The sequence below is a fragment of the Macaca fascicularis genome, chromosome 7 (genome assembly GCF_037993035.2).
Source record: "Macaca fascicularis isolate 582-1 chromosome 7, T2T-MFA8v1.1".
NCBI classification, from domain to species: Eukaryota; Metazoa; Chordata; class Mammalia; order Primates; family Cercopithecidae; genus Macaca; species Macaca fascicularis.
The window spans coordinates 159406203-159422026 of NC_088381.1; the positions used below are offsets into that span (position 1 = coordinate 159406203).

The 15824-nt window shown below is 50.8% G+C and overlaps 1 protein-coding gene and 1 pseudogene across 10 annotated transcripts in view; one reads left to right on the forward strand and one right to left on the reverse strand.

Annotated features, from left to right (window-relative positions):
• The window catches only part of CCDC88C (coiled-coil domain containing 88C), a 149728-nt gene extending 136147 nt beyond the window's left edge, over positions 1-13581 (reverse strand). For 4 of the 10 annotated variants that reach the window (XM_005562032.3, XM_073998103.1, XM_073998104.1 and 1 more), the window contains exons 1-3: positions 13392-13581; positions 12478-12578; positions 3972-4080 (exon numbers count right to left, since the gene is read on the reverse strand). In XM_005562032.3, the coding sequence (XP_005562089.3) occupies positions 3972-4080; positions 12478-12578; positions 13392-13451 (270 nt within the window). In that variant the 5' untranslated portion in view covers positions 13452-13581. Of the gene's footprint in view, positions 1-3971; positions 4081-12477; positions 12579-12880; positions 13297-13391 lie in introns of those variants that run through there. The other 6 variants (XM_005562034.5, XM_045396883.3, XM_045396882.3 and 3 more) reach the window with 6 other exon arrangements.
• Positions 13582-15041: 1460 nt separating this feature from the next.
• LOC107130287 (COX assembly mitochondrial protein homolog pseudogene) lies at positions 15042-15591 on the forward strand (annotated as a pseudogene).
• Positions 15592-15824: the final 233 nt, after the last annotated feature.

Consider the following 15824-nt stretch of genomic DNA (forward strand, 5'->3'; position numbering starts at 1 on the left):
TGATGAGACATGCATCTGGCATATGTGATGGAGAAGGGTCACCTGGTGAGGACTGAGCTCCTTCTGCCCAGGAGATCCAGCTCAATGTGACTCTTCTAGAAATCACCAGAAATGTTCTCACCCATTGGTTCCAGTGGTTCCCATGGGCATGTGCCTCAGAGTCCCCTGGGGGCCTGTTAAAATACAGACTCCCGACTTACATCTGCATCTCTAACCAGCTCCCAGCGAGGCTGCAGATCTAGGGACCACACTTTTGAGAACCACCACTCTCAATCCCGTTGGAATGGTGAGATTCAAGCAGCTGGGAAACTTTTGAAAACGCAGATTCCAGGGCCCCAATCCCAGAAGAGTCCAATGCAGTAAGCCAGGAAGGTGGAGGATCTGGCTTAAATGCCGGTGGTGGCATGGGATCTCAGCCACACTGGTTTCCACCCGCTTGCTGACCTGTGCCCTGCTCAGGAAAAGGTCAAGGACCCTTTGCCTCCCCAGGTTTTCAGAGATCAACTTGAGCATCCTAGTGACACGGCCCATGCTCTTTAGGAGAGGCCTGGCCTTCCAGACTGTCACTGCTCCAGTGTGCCGCAGAGAAGAAGGGGACAGTTAGGGGCACAAAGCCATCTCCTGGCAGACAAAACCCCAAGCCAGACTGCGCGAACTTGACGTGTCCACCAAAAAGCCACAGGTGAGAGGGAGGCCCACCCACGCAGCACCCCAGTCAGAGTAAACAACGACGTTTGTCCCACTTAATTCCAAGCCCTCAGGACCTTCGGGGTTACTTTCCCAAGAAGAGACCAGGCGGCAGCTGTTACGTTCTGGAACACCCCTTGACTATAATAACCGGTTATGTTTGCGCCATAATGTTAGGTGGAAGGGAAAAAAGGCAGGATACGCAATTGTATATATGGCCACAACCACAATGGCATAAAACAAAAACCATTCACTCAAGAACTGGAAGGAAATACGACAAACGTTAACAGCGATTGTCACTGGGTGCTGCGCTAACGGGTGCGTCTTTTCTTGTGCTTCTTGTCTGTTTTCCAAGCTGTTTACAAAGAGCACGTACAGTACGACCTATATGACAAGAACTTTATTTTGTCATAAATTGGAAGGAAAAAAAAATACACAGCAGAACACTGTCCACACGGAATGTGCCAGCCCTGAACACAAGCATCTTGTCAGCTTCCTTCAAGCGGGCAGGACTGAGAGGCGGTGACCAACCCTGGTCAGCAGCAAGTGCTGTCAGCACACACTGACTGACTGACCATTTGCTCTGAGCTGGGCCAGACTGCTGGCGCACACCAACCGGTCCTCCAAGAGCTCCCAGCACAAAAGGAGGGGGAGCTGGGATGCAGGGTCCTCTTTCCACCTGGAAGTCCTTCTGGACCCTGAGGGTGGGCTGGCCATCTTTTACCTTGTGTGGCCACCTCCCACCTTCTGGAACTCTGCACAGTACCCCAAGAACAGCAAACTGCTTCTCAAACCCACACAGTCTCAAGCGAGGGTCAAGTCCATTTTGCCCGGCCCAGAGTTGGACCCTCAGAGTGGCTGGTCACCAACAGCAGAAGTCCTCCTGGGCTGGCAGGGCCAGAGGATGGCATCTCTATGGCCAAACAGCTTGCAGCAAGAGCCTGCCCCGTGCTACTCATGAAGACCTGCAGAAACCTCACCTCCATTTGAGACCTTCACCACATCCAAGCTCATCCAGGAGCTCACAGGGCAGGAGGAGGGAGGACAGGGATGCAGACACCTGCCCGGTGCCATACCGCTGGCTCTGGCCAGCCCTGCCCATTCCCTCCCATGACCCTCCAAACTAGAAACTCAGTTGCCCACTGAAACTCCACTCAGGTATCACCCGCTCCAAGAAGCTTCCCCACCTCCCCGCGTGCAGGCTGGCTTCGGGGGTCTTGCCTCTTGAACTTGCAGCACTATGTGCTTCCCCCCGCACTTAGCACACAGCACTGAAAGCACCTGCCTGGCACGAATGGCACCTGCAGACAGGGTCCATGCCCTGCGCACCTGCTGAGCAGCCAGCACAGCCACCAGGCCCTCATCACAGACGCCCAGGTCACTGACAGCACCATTGCCTTTGCCCCACTGCCTCTGTGCACAGCTGTCGAGAGGGAGACACCAGCAGAAATGCCCCTGCCTAGAGCATACACCATGCTGAGTGTGGCTCCCCTTCCATTCCCCAGAGCCAACTGTCACAGGCTCCCACACCGGTCCTCCAGGCCTCCAGGCCTCTCCCTGACCCTCGGCCCCCTCCTCAGACATCTGGAACTAAAGGGATGGGGCTGGTTCTAAGCTTCCCAGACGCAATGTCCAGAGACCCCATGGTGCCCCTCTCCCAGTGGTCTCTGGACCGAGCACGGATGGCTCACTGGACTGGCCCACACAGGCAAACCACGCCAGCACCCCCACCCAACGGGAGAGGGATGGAAACAATCCCAGAAAACCCAGGCCATTGTCCATTCCCTCCCTCTCACGTTCAGTTTCAAATTCATGTTGAAACAGAAGCAAGGGCTCCTGCAGCAACCACAGCCCTCGACAGGAACTGGGCCCAGCACGAAGCCCAATGCCACAGCACACATTCTGCCTGACATCCCACCCAGCAGTCCCTCAGCGGACCCCAGAACCAGCAACTACTGCACAAGGGCAGAAGGGGAGTCACAGCTGGCCAGAGGGCTTCCTCACATCAACAGAGGCCTCACAACATCCAAAGATACTCCCCAATCCCAGAACAAGACTAAGGTACAGCCCAGGAAGCCAAGTGCGAGGAACAGGTGTCAGGTGGAGTCTAGTCACATGTATAGTGAAACGCTGGCCTGAATCTGGGAGGCAGTTGTTCTTGAGCAGTTCTCAATCTGTGTCCCCTGGGGTCCCGGGAACCCAGACAGATGCCCTGGAGGCCGAGGAGACAGCTGAGCACAGTGCACTGGGCTTCACCTGGGGTCTCAAGAAAAATCATACAGGGGGGAAGTTTCCCTGCTAAGAAAAGGTTTGAAAACCAGGGCTCCCGGCCAGGCGCAGTGACTCACACCTGTAATCCCAGCTCTTTGGGAGGCCAAGGCAGGCAGATCACGAGGTCAGGAGATGAAGACCATCCTGGCTAACACGGTGAAACCCCGTCTCTACTAAAAACACAAAATAATTAGCCGGGCGTGGTGGCGGGCGACTGTAGTCCCAGCTACTCGGGAGGCTGAGGCGGGAGAATGGTGTGAACCTGGGAGGCGGAGTTTGCAGTGAGCCGAGATGGAGCCACTGCACTCCAGCTTGGGCGACAGAGTGAGACTCCGTCTCAAAAAAACACAAAAACAAAAACAAAAAAAGCAAGCCAGGGCTCCAAGGTACACAGTTTCAGTCCATTTCCATCCGTGTTGGCCAGAGATCACTAACACCATCAAAGACTCTCAACTGGCCTTCCCAAGGCTGGGATGGGTTTGGGGTTTTGTTTGTTTGTTTTTGAGATGGAGTCTTGCTCTGTCACCAGGCTGGAGTACAGTGGCACGACCTTGGCTCACTGCAACTTCCACCTCCCAGGTTCAAGCGATTCTCCTGCCTCAGCCTCCTGAGGTCTTCATAGCCCTCCTGTGGTTCCTCCTCTCCCTCAACCCTTGAATGGCTCCTGTATAAAGAATCACTGAGCCAGGGGCTGGGGACAACAACCACATCAGGGTCATTCCAGCCCGTTCCAGCCAGTCCCCACTCAACTGCAATCCTGGGGCAGAGGCTGCAAACCGAGGCTCCTCTCTGGGGCCTTCCAGCTCAAAGAACATTCACCGAACAAGGGAAAGCAACACACCATCTCCTCCTCACACACGCCCCAACGAAGGGTTCACATGAACGCGACCAACTTCAACAAGAAGAGGCCTAAACGTAAGCACCGTTTCCTCCCGGCCTCCTGTGGGAAAACCGTGACAGTGACGATACTGATGGACACACATCAGAATTCCTGACAGCAGAACTGCCCTTACCTGATAGTAGGTCTTAATGTTTCTCACCAAGATGGTCAAATTCTGAATGCGAAGGTTCACATCATTGTTGACGTGCTTATTGATGCGTTGATTTGTGGGCCTGGGATCTCTAGGGGAAGAAACACGAGAATGGAAATTGCATCTCCCAGCAGCTGCCACACTTCCTCTCCCAGCCACGACCCAGCATCTTGTCCTCCAGTCCCTAGGTGACCATGAGGCCGTGCTGTGGCAGTTGTGGTTCAAGTCAAATCTTAATCCTGCCACTGCTAAGCCAGGACCTCAGGTGGGCCACACATCGCCTTTCTGCTCCCTGACCCGAGCACCTGGCCCACCACAGGCCCTTAATCAATGCTGTTTCCATTCTCACCGTTCCTAGCACCCAAAAAGAACAATCACATATTAGTGCAGACCCCAAATGTTATATTGTATAAAACCAACCCAGCCAAATATATTTCAAGATTAGAAGAATTAAAAGCTGAACAAAGAAAAATATGTGAAACATCAAGACAGACAGACGAAGAAAAACGGTAGTTTTTTTTTTTTTTTTTTTTTTTAAATAGAGACAGGGTCTCACTCTGTCACCCAGTCTGGCGTGCAGTGGCACCATCACAGGTCACTATAGCCTCAAACTCCTGAGCTCAAGGGATCTTCCTGTCTCAGCCTCCCAGGCAGCTAGGACTACAGGCCCAGCTACATTTTTGTTATTTTTTATAGAGACAGGGGCTCACTATGTTGTCCAGGCTGGTCTTGAACTCTTCAAGCCATCCTTCTGCCTCAGACTCCCAAAGCACTGGGATGACAGGCGTGAGCCACTGTGCCCAGCCTAAAATGGTTTGTTTGTTTATTTATTGATTTATTTATTTATTTTTTGAGACGGAGTCTTGCTCTTTCACCCAGACTGTAGCGCAGTGGCGCAATCTCAGCTTAGTGCACCTTCGCCTCCCGGGTTCAAGCGATTCTCCCACCTCAGCCTCCCAAGTAGCTGGGATTATAGGTGCGTGCCACCATGCCCAGCTAATTTTTCTATTTTTAGTAAAGACAGGGTTTCACCATGTGGGCCAGGCTGGTCTCAATCTCTTGACCTCAGGTGATCCACCCACCTTGGCTTCCCAAAGTGCTGAGATTACAGGCGTCAGCCACCGTGCCAGGCCAAAATGGTACCTTTTCTGACTTAAAACACCAATAAAATCATAATGTTCCACTAAACACAGGTCTCCCTCTGTCATGTGAATTGGTCTTGGGCTGGTCCTCCCTATGATTTACAAATTCCAGGGACAAAAATCCTATTTGAGAAACTGGCATAATCAATCTACGACACTTCTATGGTGTACAAGGCACCCTGTAAGAAATGCTAAGAGGCTGGGCGCAGTGGCTCAAGCCTGTAATCCCAGCACTTTGGGAGGCCGAGACGGGCGGATCACGAGGTCAGGAGATTGAGACCATCCTGGCTAACACGGTGAAACCCCATCTCTACTAAAAGATACAAAAAACTAGCCGGGCGTGGTGGTGGGTGCCTGTAGTCCCAGCTACTCGGGAGGCTGAGGCAGGAGAATGGCGTGAATCCGGGAGGCAGAGCTTGCAGTGAGCTGAGATCTGGCCACTGCACACAAGCCTGGGTGACGTAGCGAGACTCCGTCTCAAAAAAAAAAAAAAAAAAAAAAAAAGAAATGCTAAGAGACACAATTAATTCATGTGGGAAATCTCCAAAGTGTCATTTATTTTCCAACCTCAGGCAAAAGTTGGGTCTGGTTGTGATGAAACTAGAAATCTACATCAAGTGATGTATTATGTCCCTTCCTCATCTATATACGGGACATTTCTCAAAACGCTCAGTGTCAGAAGACGCTTTCCATTAGACGACAGCACTCAGCATTACTGAGTTAGTTTCCACCCTTCCACAGACTGCGTGCTGCTTTTCATAACAAAGGCCTCCCTTCCATCTGACGGTCCCAAGACACCGCGAAGGATGGCTAATTCAAAGGAGGGCCTGTCTTCACAGTTTCTTCTGTCATCCAGGCCCCGTGATGAAGGTGCTGAGCCTCTTGGGGGTTGGTGTGGGGAGTTAAGGAAATCAATCTCAATGCCATCTGGTTCATTCAAAGCCAATAATTAGTAGAAAATTGACAAAGAAAAAAAAACCCTAAAGATCGAAATCGTTTCAAATGTTTCTGGAAGTACAGTGATGGAGTGTGGCCAAATCACTTACGTGTTACGTGTTTCTCTTGGAGTCATGCATAACTGAGAAAATAAAGGTTAAGAGTTCTGTGAAAATTAATTCAGGAAAAGAAGAGGCATTCAGAATTTAAACTGCAAAGGCATTCTTAGCTACAGAAGTGTTCCTGGCATTATAAAGTAATTTATTTTAAAGGTACAATTCTCCTCCCTTTACTGTAGATACCTTAAAAGACGAAAATCAATTTCAGTGACGAATGCGCTTCTCAAAATAGCAGAACTCAGAGAACATGAAGCACTTTTTCTGTTTTGTTTTTGTTTCTTCTTTTTTTCGCCTTTGTCATTGTAGTCCCATCTTTCACTGAAGTCAGATGGGACCACCCTAGGAGTGCCAGGAGCCGAAAACCTCAGTATGCGTCGTGGACATCTCCAGCACGTGCAAAGGCACAGCATACACTCAGGGTCGGGAACCTGGGAGTCCCCTCACATCACAGCATAGAAGCCTCTGACCATCCCTGCTTTTGTTCTCCCCAGTTCTTGGAAGAAACAGCTCACTGAAACAACACTAAAAACCCTGACATTTACTGTATGAGTAATTAAGCTACTTATCGTGATTATTAGTACGCCCTCCTTTAACTAAGCCTTTCTGGGTAAAGAGAGGCTATCAAGACACTAATCAAAACAAAAGCCTCAACTACAGTTAAGGCAGGCACATCTCAATCTCCACTCTGCCCAGCACTCCCGTAACCCTCACCTTTCCATGCTGTAGGAAATGGGAGTCAGGAGACACGGGTTCTAGTCCAGGTCCCAAGCCTAGCCAAAGTTCCCTGGGCTTCAGTGTGCTCAGCTGCAAAATGGCTACAGAATCCTTCCGGCCCTCAAAGGCTATACGGTTCCATGAAGCCCACGTCTGCATTAGCAAACTTGGACTGCACTTGCTTCTGTACCACAGGAAGATGTTATTATAACCGTTACACAACTGCACTTCCCCAAAAGTTGTCATCCAGAACAATCATCTTTACATGATAGTCCTAAAACATAAAAGGCCAGCACTCTAGTATCAGGATGACAGGACAGGACACAGACATGGTAGCTGGTCGGAACTTGAAGAGTTCCAAGAATTCCAAGTCTAAAGTGTGGGCCCCCAGGGATTCCTTTTCATAAAAATTTCCCACTAGAAAAAAAGAAGCTGGCCGGGCACGATGGCTCATGCCTGTAATCCCAGCACTGTGGGAGGCCGAGGTGGGACGATCACTTGAGGTCAGGAGTTCGAGGCCAGCCTGGCCAACATGGTGAAATCTGACTCTACTACTGAAAATACAAAAATTAGCCAGACATAGTGACATGCGCCTGTAATCCCAGCTAATCAGGAGGCTGAGGCAGGAGAATCACCCGAACCTGGGAGGCAGAGGTTGCAGTGAGCTGAGATCAAGCCACTACATTCAAGCCTGTGCAACAGAGTGAGACTCCATCTCAAAAAAAAAAAAAAAAAAAAAAAAAAAAAAAGAAAAGGAAACCAACTCTTGCTAGAATTTTAAAGAGAGTTATAATTCAGGCTTACAATAACCTTGCCCCCTCCTTTGGGAAAGCCAGCCCCCAACTTTTGGTCATATTCCAAAAACTTCATAAATTTAAAGCTAAATCAAGAAACTGTGTATTGACACAGAGAGATGTCTGTAATTTATCACAGGTTAAAAAACATGCTAAATATTTTTATCCATGTTTAATGTATTTTTATACAAATATGGACCCATGCTAAAAAATAATAGCATGAGTCCATATCTGTATAAAAATATTAATACATTAAGGACACGTATTAATATATATCACAGATAACATTTGGAAGGTACTAGAATATTGACATCGCTACATCCACATGGTAAAATCAGGTCAACTTTTATTTTGCTCATCTGTATATGTTCCTATTCTAGGATGAACATAAACTGCGTATTTTTTTTTTTGAGACGGAGTCTCGCTTTGTTGCCCAGGCTGGAGTGCAGTGGCATGATCTCGGCTCACTGCAACCTCCCAATCCCAGGTTCATGCCATTCTCCTGCCTCAGCCTCCCGAGTAGCTGGCACTACAGGCACTCGCCACCACGCCCAGCTAATTTTTTTTGTATTTTTAATAGAGACGGGTTTCACCATATTAGCCAGGATGGTCTCCATCTCCTGACCTCATGATCCGCCCACCTTGGGCTCCCAAAGTGCTGGGATTACAGGCGTGAGCCACCGCACCCAGCCTGTTTGTGTAATTTTTAAGGACTCAAAGCCCCCATGTGTCATATACTGCAGCCAAAAGATGGAAATTACTGAAGTTCGTAAATAAAAATTGTTTTTTCCCAAGATTTTTGCGCCAATACAAATTCATTCAACCAAAAAGTAAAATTTGCCCTTTTCTCCTAAGCTTCTACATCTGCAAAAGAGGAACATAAACTCTCCTTCAAGTGCACTGGGGGAAAAGTTACCCTTCAAATGCTTTCTGGAAGGTAAAGAAACTCTTCCATTTCCCTGAGGATGTTTCTAACCTATGAATAATTAACACAGTATCCTGAATTTTGCAGCTAGCACCAGGGGTCACAAAGGAGCCTAAACAAATAGGGTTGAACTTAAAGGGCACAAGCTCTCAGCCCTAGTGCCACGTTCCAGGTTCAGCCACTGCATCAAACTGGATGGTTCACCCTCACAAGTACAGATGTACAGTACTAAAGGCATGGGCACACGTACGTACGTCACACACACGGGCACACGTACGTACGTCACACACACAGGCACACACACAAACTCAGATCTGGGCCTCATCTGCACAATGATAGACATATGTTAGGCTTTTTCTATACATACAGTTTTATTTAAACCTCCCTCAAATTGATAAAACACCATCCCCTTATTACAGATCAGGAAATCAAGGCTTAGAGAGGTTCAGTCACTTGCCCAACATAATAACACTAGGAAGTGGCAGAGTGGGCATTTGAACTTGTCTGCCTGATGCTAGGGTTAAGGCTCTTAAATAATTTTCCTACAAGAGAATGAAAAAGGTGTCCAAAGTTAACCATAGCAAACTTTTTCTCTCGGGTGCTGGTAGGTACCAGAGACACCATGTTGACAGAGGAGCTATTGAGCAGGCATCCCCAGACCTCTCCCTCCAGGCCACTGAAAGCCTCACTTTCATTCATGAATTCTCCTAGCCCCGGGCCTCCCCAGAAAACTGAACCTATGGGGCTTCCCTGCTTCCAGGTGCTGGTGTCACCAGGAGACCAGGGCCAAGAGACTACTAACAGCCTTCTCGGGTTGCTGGAGACAATGGCCAGGTGCAGTCACGTGACCCCCAGCCAACCTCCACAAGGCTCCGAGGTGTTAGGTAACAGCCTCTTATCTGAGCTCTGTTAGCAGTGCTGCTCAATGCGATTTCCTCAGGTCCTATGAACTTGGGGCAAAGGAATCAAAACAGGCAAACAGCACAGTCTAGTAGCTACTGGCATGGAAGATGAGGCAGAACAGCCTTACCCCTTAGCTGCTGGCTAGTGGCATGCTGCCATTTGGCAGAAGCGAAAACAGAGGCTCAAGTGCAGTACAGTCTAAACGCGGGGCTAGGACTTGGGTCACAGGGTCCAATGTTGCCCTAGATATCACTGGTAGAGGGCTAAGGGCTGAGAGCTGTGGGGTAATCCAAGGATCTAAGAATGTAGGGGAAAAGGTAGGCCGGAAAAACATTTTAAAAAAACTTTTACTTGGTGCCTCAAATCCTTTCTGGATTAAGATGGCACCTACATAGGCAAATAGCTAAATGTTAACACACGGTTTCATTCTGTCCTCACAACCATCTCTTAAGGAAGGTACTTTACATCCCATTTTACAGATGAGGAAACTGAGGCACTGAGCAACGCACCCAGTGTCCCACTGCTGGTAAGAGGGAGGCCAAGGCTTTGAACCCCAGCTGGCTATGTAGGCTGACTGATGCGGGCCAGGGTTCATTTTTTAGTTGAGGTAATTTTACATAGCATGAAATGCATACAGTTATCATTTGAGGAGTTTTGGAAAATGAAACATATTCCAGCCACTCTAAAGGACATTTCAACTGCCCCGAAAAGGACCCCCGGGTCCCTTCCAGTCAATCCTCACCACTTCCAGATGCAAAAACACTATTCCGACTTCTATCACCTGGAACTGGGTGATCCTGATCACCCATGCAGGAAACCATGCCCACCCACTCTCTTCTCTTTCCTCATTCTTTTCTGGAAAGCCAGCCATTCCGCCTCCCCATGCGCCCTTCCTCTGTGCCCAAGCCATCCAGAGGGACCCAGAAGCACTTCTTGAAGTCTTAAGAGCTACAATTTACCAGTTCCCACTTCTGGAATCATTACCTTGGCGTATCACAGAGAGAACATCTAAAATTGCCAGGGAAGGGGAGAAGCCCCTCCCCTGAATTTAGCCACAGGCCAAATGCGAACAAGTGATGAGCTGGCATTTCTCAAAGGAATGGTCCAACAGGCTTTCCTGATTTACAAGCAAGTGGGAAACGCTTCAGGAATTCCAAAGGTCAGGGAAGAAAGAGAAACAGTTCTAGTGCTTTTGTTCCCCCTTCTGCCTGGGTGTAGGAGCTGAATGAAAAGGCTGGGGATACTGCTGGTTTTTTTAATTAAACAGTCTTGGGCTTGGGTAAGGACAGGTTGAAGTTTCACCAGTCATTGCGCCAATGGAATCCAGTAATTTTCAGGGTCTCACAGAATGAGGGGAGAGTGGCCAGAACTCGAATATGTCACGAGACAGCTTCCGGAGAATTCAGTTTCAACAAAGTTATATAAGAAGTGCTGCCAAAGCTGGCAACAGATTTATGTTTTTGAATCTAATTAAACTCTGAAGATTGGTAAGATTGGTAGTGACTTTTTTTCCTACACCCACGGCTGTGAACCTTAAAAAAAAACAAAACACAACAAAACCATTAAACAGGGTGACATCAAATGACTTATTAAAACAAAAGGAGGCCGGGCACCACAGTGGCTCATGCCTGTAATTCCAGCACTTTGGGAGGCCAAGGTGGGCGGATCACCTGAGGTTGGGAGTTTGAGACCAGCCTAACATGAAGAAACCCCGTGTCTACTGAAAATACAAAATTAGCTGGGCGTGGTGGCGCATGCCTGTAATCCCAGTTACAAGGGAGGCTGAGGTAGGAGAATTGCTTGAACCCGGGAGGCAGAGGTTGTGGTGAGCTGAGATCGAGCCATTGAACTCCAGCCTGGGCAACGAGCGAAACTCCGCCTCCAAAAAAAAAAAAAAAAAAGAGCAAGGTTCTTCAATTATTTTTTTCTAAACAGGCCATTTAAGGCAATTTATTTAAGCCACTTTCTGGATATGCCAATGCAAACTGCTCCTCTGCCTTTGTGAGCCACGAATGAAGCTGATCTCTCATTAGCTAATAGATTTATGCTCCAGTATGACAAGCTGCTCAGTCCTAGGTGAATAGGTGAGCACACAAGGCTGATCCACAGAGAACATCAGGATGTTTTATTTTGCTTCAAGTGCCTGTGAATCATCCCGACACACAGTTCCGATGTTCCCTGCAGTTTCTGAGTTAAAAACAGAATGCAAAGGTAGGAGCCAACACCTACACTGTGGCAAGCTGTCAATCAAACAGGCCATGCACAACTCAGCAACAGGAAAGGATGTGGTCAGATGTAGTCGCTGGCAAGAGTAACTTCTACCAAGACCCTGTTTAGGCTGCATGCTTCCAAACAAACAGCACCAAGGCCTCTGACTCCCTGGGCCCCTCCTAACACTGTGACTTTAAACTCAGTCCATAGAGTGGGACTTAATCAATTGCACTTGCTCTGGGGCAACTAAAAAAGGAAGATGAAATGTAAAGGAGGTCAGAAACACAGGCGACCTCATCTAAAATGAAACTTTATAGTAACCCTCGGATGCCTGGGCCCACCCCGACACTTCCTGTAACCAGACACTCTCCGTTACAGTTCCCTGCCCTTCAAAAGGGGACTTTTTCATTTCATTGCTCAAACCACAATTAAGTCCTTGAGTTTGAAGTCAATTGCACCATCTCCACCAGGTAAACGGCAGTCACTCAATTCCAAATTTCCTTCATCAAACGAACTGCCCGACCCACTGTCCTGGAGTTCTTCAAACACCTATTAGTATTAGTTAATACTAATACTCAGTATTAACGCCACTAGGCACGTTAATACTGAGATACCAGCGTCTCTATCTTCAGAGAACCACCCGCCACCCCACACACACTCGGCCATGCAACCTTCCACTCCTTTTCTACTCTGAAACTTTCTAACGCACCATTCTTTCCTTTCTCCGAGAAGAAGGTAACTTACATTTGCAGCATGATTTGGTTCAAAAAGATGCCGTCCACTAAATCCATGTACATAGTCAGGTTGTCCTGGTTGCCGCTTCCAAACAGGCCAAAAGTTTTCACCTGCCGGGAGGGGGACGAGGAGAGAAAGACAGGAAGTCACCCCAAGCGCACAAACGGTCCAAAGCTCTCCCAGGCAGAGACGGGCCGGGTCAGTGTGAGCAGAAAAGGGTCCCCCACGCCCACCCCACCCTTCAGCAGGGACCGAGCCCGGCCTTCTCCCAGGGCCTCTCTCCCCTCCCCGCGCCGGGCAACAGACACGGGACAGGAGGAGGAAAACTTCCTCGCCACTTTTCTCCTGCGTTCCAGGGCAGGAAAAAAAAAAAAAAAAAAAAAAAGACAGGACTTTTCAATAAATGCCTCACGTCTCAAATCCATTGTAAATCAGTGCGCCCACCCCAGTCTGTTCACGTTCCCACTCGGCGCCCCCATTCCCCACCCGTCACCGCCATCCACCGGCTGGTCTGAGGGATTCAGAAAAACTACACGAGATATTTGGTTGCGAAGAATGGGGTCCTCTTCGGGAGTGGCTAAACCCCGGGGACAGGAGTGACCACTGGGACCCGGTCCGCCCCGAGGCCGCCAGCCTAGCGCCCCGGCGGGAACAGGTGTACCCGCCCGGCTCCCGGCCCGGCCGAAAGCGCGGCGGGGTGCCGCGCAGGACGCAGAACAGGGGCGCCGGCTCCAGAGTTTAAAAGCTCCGGACTCCAGGACGCGGCCCCAACCCCGGCCGGGAGCCACTTGCTGCGTCCCTAGCGGCCCGGGGCCGCCCGGGGCCACCCGGGGCCCCGGCCGAGTCAGGTCTGCGACGTCCCCCTGCCGGGCTAGAGAGGAGCCGGTGCACCAACAAAGGGGCGGGGAGCCAGGCACACTCACCCATGTCACCAGCGGGCTCTGCAGGAAGAGCTCCAGGAGCTCCGAGACGGTCACGTCCATGCTGAGGCTGCGCCCGCCGGCTCCGCACCTCCCGCCCCGAGTCCCCGTTCCCCCGCGCCGCGGCGCAAAACGGCTCCGCAGCGAGCACCGGGCGCGGAGCTGCGGCGGCTCGCGCCCGGGAGACAAAGGCGGGGCGCGCGAGCCCACGTTCCGCGGCTTCGGCGGCCCCGCGCCCCGCCCGGGTCTGGGGGAAGGGGAGGGCCCGCCGCTCGGGGAGGAACAATGCGGGCGGCCCCGCCCCTCGGCGGCCCTGGGCGACAGGCGCGCCGCCTCGCGGTGCCAGCCCGGGAGCCCGAGAGCCCGGGCGCGGGACGCGGCTACGCGGGGCGCTGGGAGGAGGCTGGTGGCCCGCGGCGGGTGGGTCGCGGCGCCCGGTTCCCCGCCCGTGGGACCGCGTGCCCTCGCTGAGCGCAGCCTCCCGGCGTGTGGAGCCCCAGCACGTGGCGCCTCCCTGCGCGCGTGCGCCTGCAGCCGGGGCCCGAGCGCCACGTGCGGACTGGGGCGCGCGGGCGCTGGTGCGCGCCGGGAGCTGGGACGCCCTGTCCTCCGAGGTTGCTCTGCTCTCCGAGGTAGCCGCCAGGCCACCGCCCGTTCCGGGCTTGGGGAGCTCGGCCCTGCGCCTTTGCGGACTCCTGGCAGGTGCAGCCCCAGGTACAGCCAAGAGGCCCCGCAAACCCGCGCTTCTCACGGTTGTGCCCGGCGCGAGAAACGCGCCCCGACCCTGGGGCCGGGCCAGAGGGCAAAGGGGGAAAGTTTATGTTGAGTTTAGGCCATAGGGGCGCGGCCCATCGCGCCCTACCGTGCCCCACCGTGCCATGTTCCGGGCTGCCTGCCTTCTAAAAGTTCCTGCAGGAAGCAGGTGATGTGGCCTCCCCGACCCGGGCCCGCCCCCACCACTTTGCCGGAGGCGAGCTAAATTCCAGCCGGGGTTCCTAGCAGCAGCTTAGTGGCAGGCGACAGAAAAAGGGCAAAGGCCCCAACTGGCTGGAAGGCAAGCCCAGGGGCGGGACCTCCATGCGGGACGGCACGAGGCAGGAGCCGGCTCCAGGCTGGTCTCGGCCTGGTAATAATTTCACACCACCAGCCGGTCATTGTTCAAAGCACTGTAGACCATTTTACTAATTTAACCCACACGATCGCCGCATTTCCCAGCTGGGCCAACCGGTGCGGGGTTGACCCGAAGCGCCCTGTGTAGCGCTTGGCAAGTATACAGCAGGCACTAAATGGCTGCCGACAGGCTCGGTGGTAATTTTGAAAGTCGGCTTTGTGAAGTGTTGGGGTTGCGGCATCTGCTGGTGGCGCGTGGTATTACAGCCCAGCGCTGGCAGACCCCGTTGGGCTGGGGAGGGTTGTGAGATTATGGCCTGAGAGCCAAGGAGGGCGGTTAAGGGTCCCTAGAGACTGTGGAAGGCGGGGTAGCATAAAAGACAATGGGGGACTGCGGAGGAACTGAAATTTCGAGACCACATGGTTTTGTTGTGCACCAGAAGTTCATTAGAAGAGTTCCTTAATTGCTTCTCAACCCGCAGCGATGGCTCTCCACCACGCGGATTAATTTAACAACTCTAATGATTGCTCTGTGAAATTTGAAGAACAGTGGCTTAAGCAAAGACCACAAGAAAGAAGAATTGAGATCAAAGAGGAGTGTGTGCCATAGCTGTGGAGCAGTTTCAGCTGTGAACCATGAAATGTCCTGTAAACCATTTCAAGGAGTTTGGTTTTTATACCAAAAACAATGGGAAAACACTACAGGTTTTTGGAGCAGCATCTCAGACATGTCGAAAAAGATGTTTTGATCCCTAAAATAATGAGAGAAAAGACCAGAGAGAGGTCTTCTGACAAGTTCAAGATTTTACCAAATGTTGCAAGAACTCTGCAATCCTTATGGTAGTAAAATGCTGGAAAGAAAATTCTGCAATGAAAGAATGTCTAACAGCTCACTATAATGACCCAGCTTTTTATGAACAATACAAAATGGAATACCTGAAGGAAAAGGAAGAATTCAGAAAAACTGGAATTTCTACAAAAAAAAGGCTACAGAAGCTGCCCACAAGTGTGTAGACAAATATTCAGATGACATTCAGGAACTCTAATATTCATGGAAGTCGTTTATAGAATAAACCTTAAACAATGGACTCAAGAATGTGTTTGCTAATTATGTGTGTATCCTAATTATGGAAATATTAATTTTATCTGAAATAAAAATCTTTTTTTTTTAAGAGACGGAGTCTCACTCTGTAGCCCAGGCTGGAGTGCAGTGGCGTGATCTCTGCTCACTGCAAGCTCCGCCCCCTGGGTTCACGCAATTCTCCTGCCTCAGCCTGACGAGTAGCTGGGACTACAGGCGCCTGCCACCACGCCCAGCTAATTTTT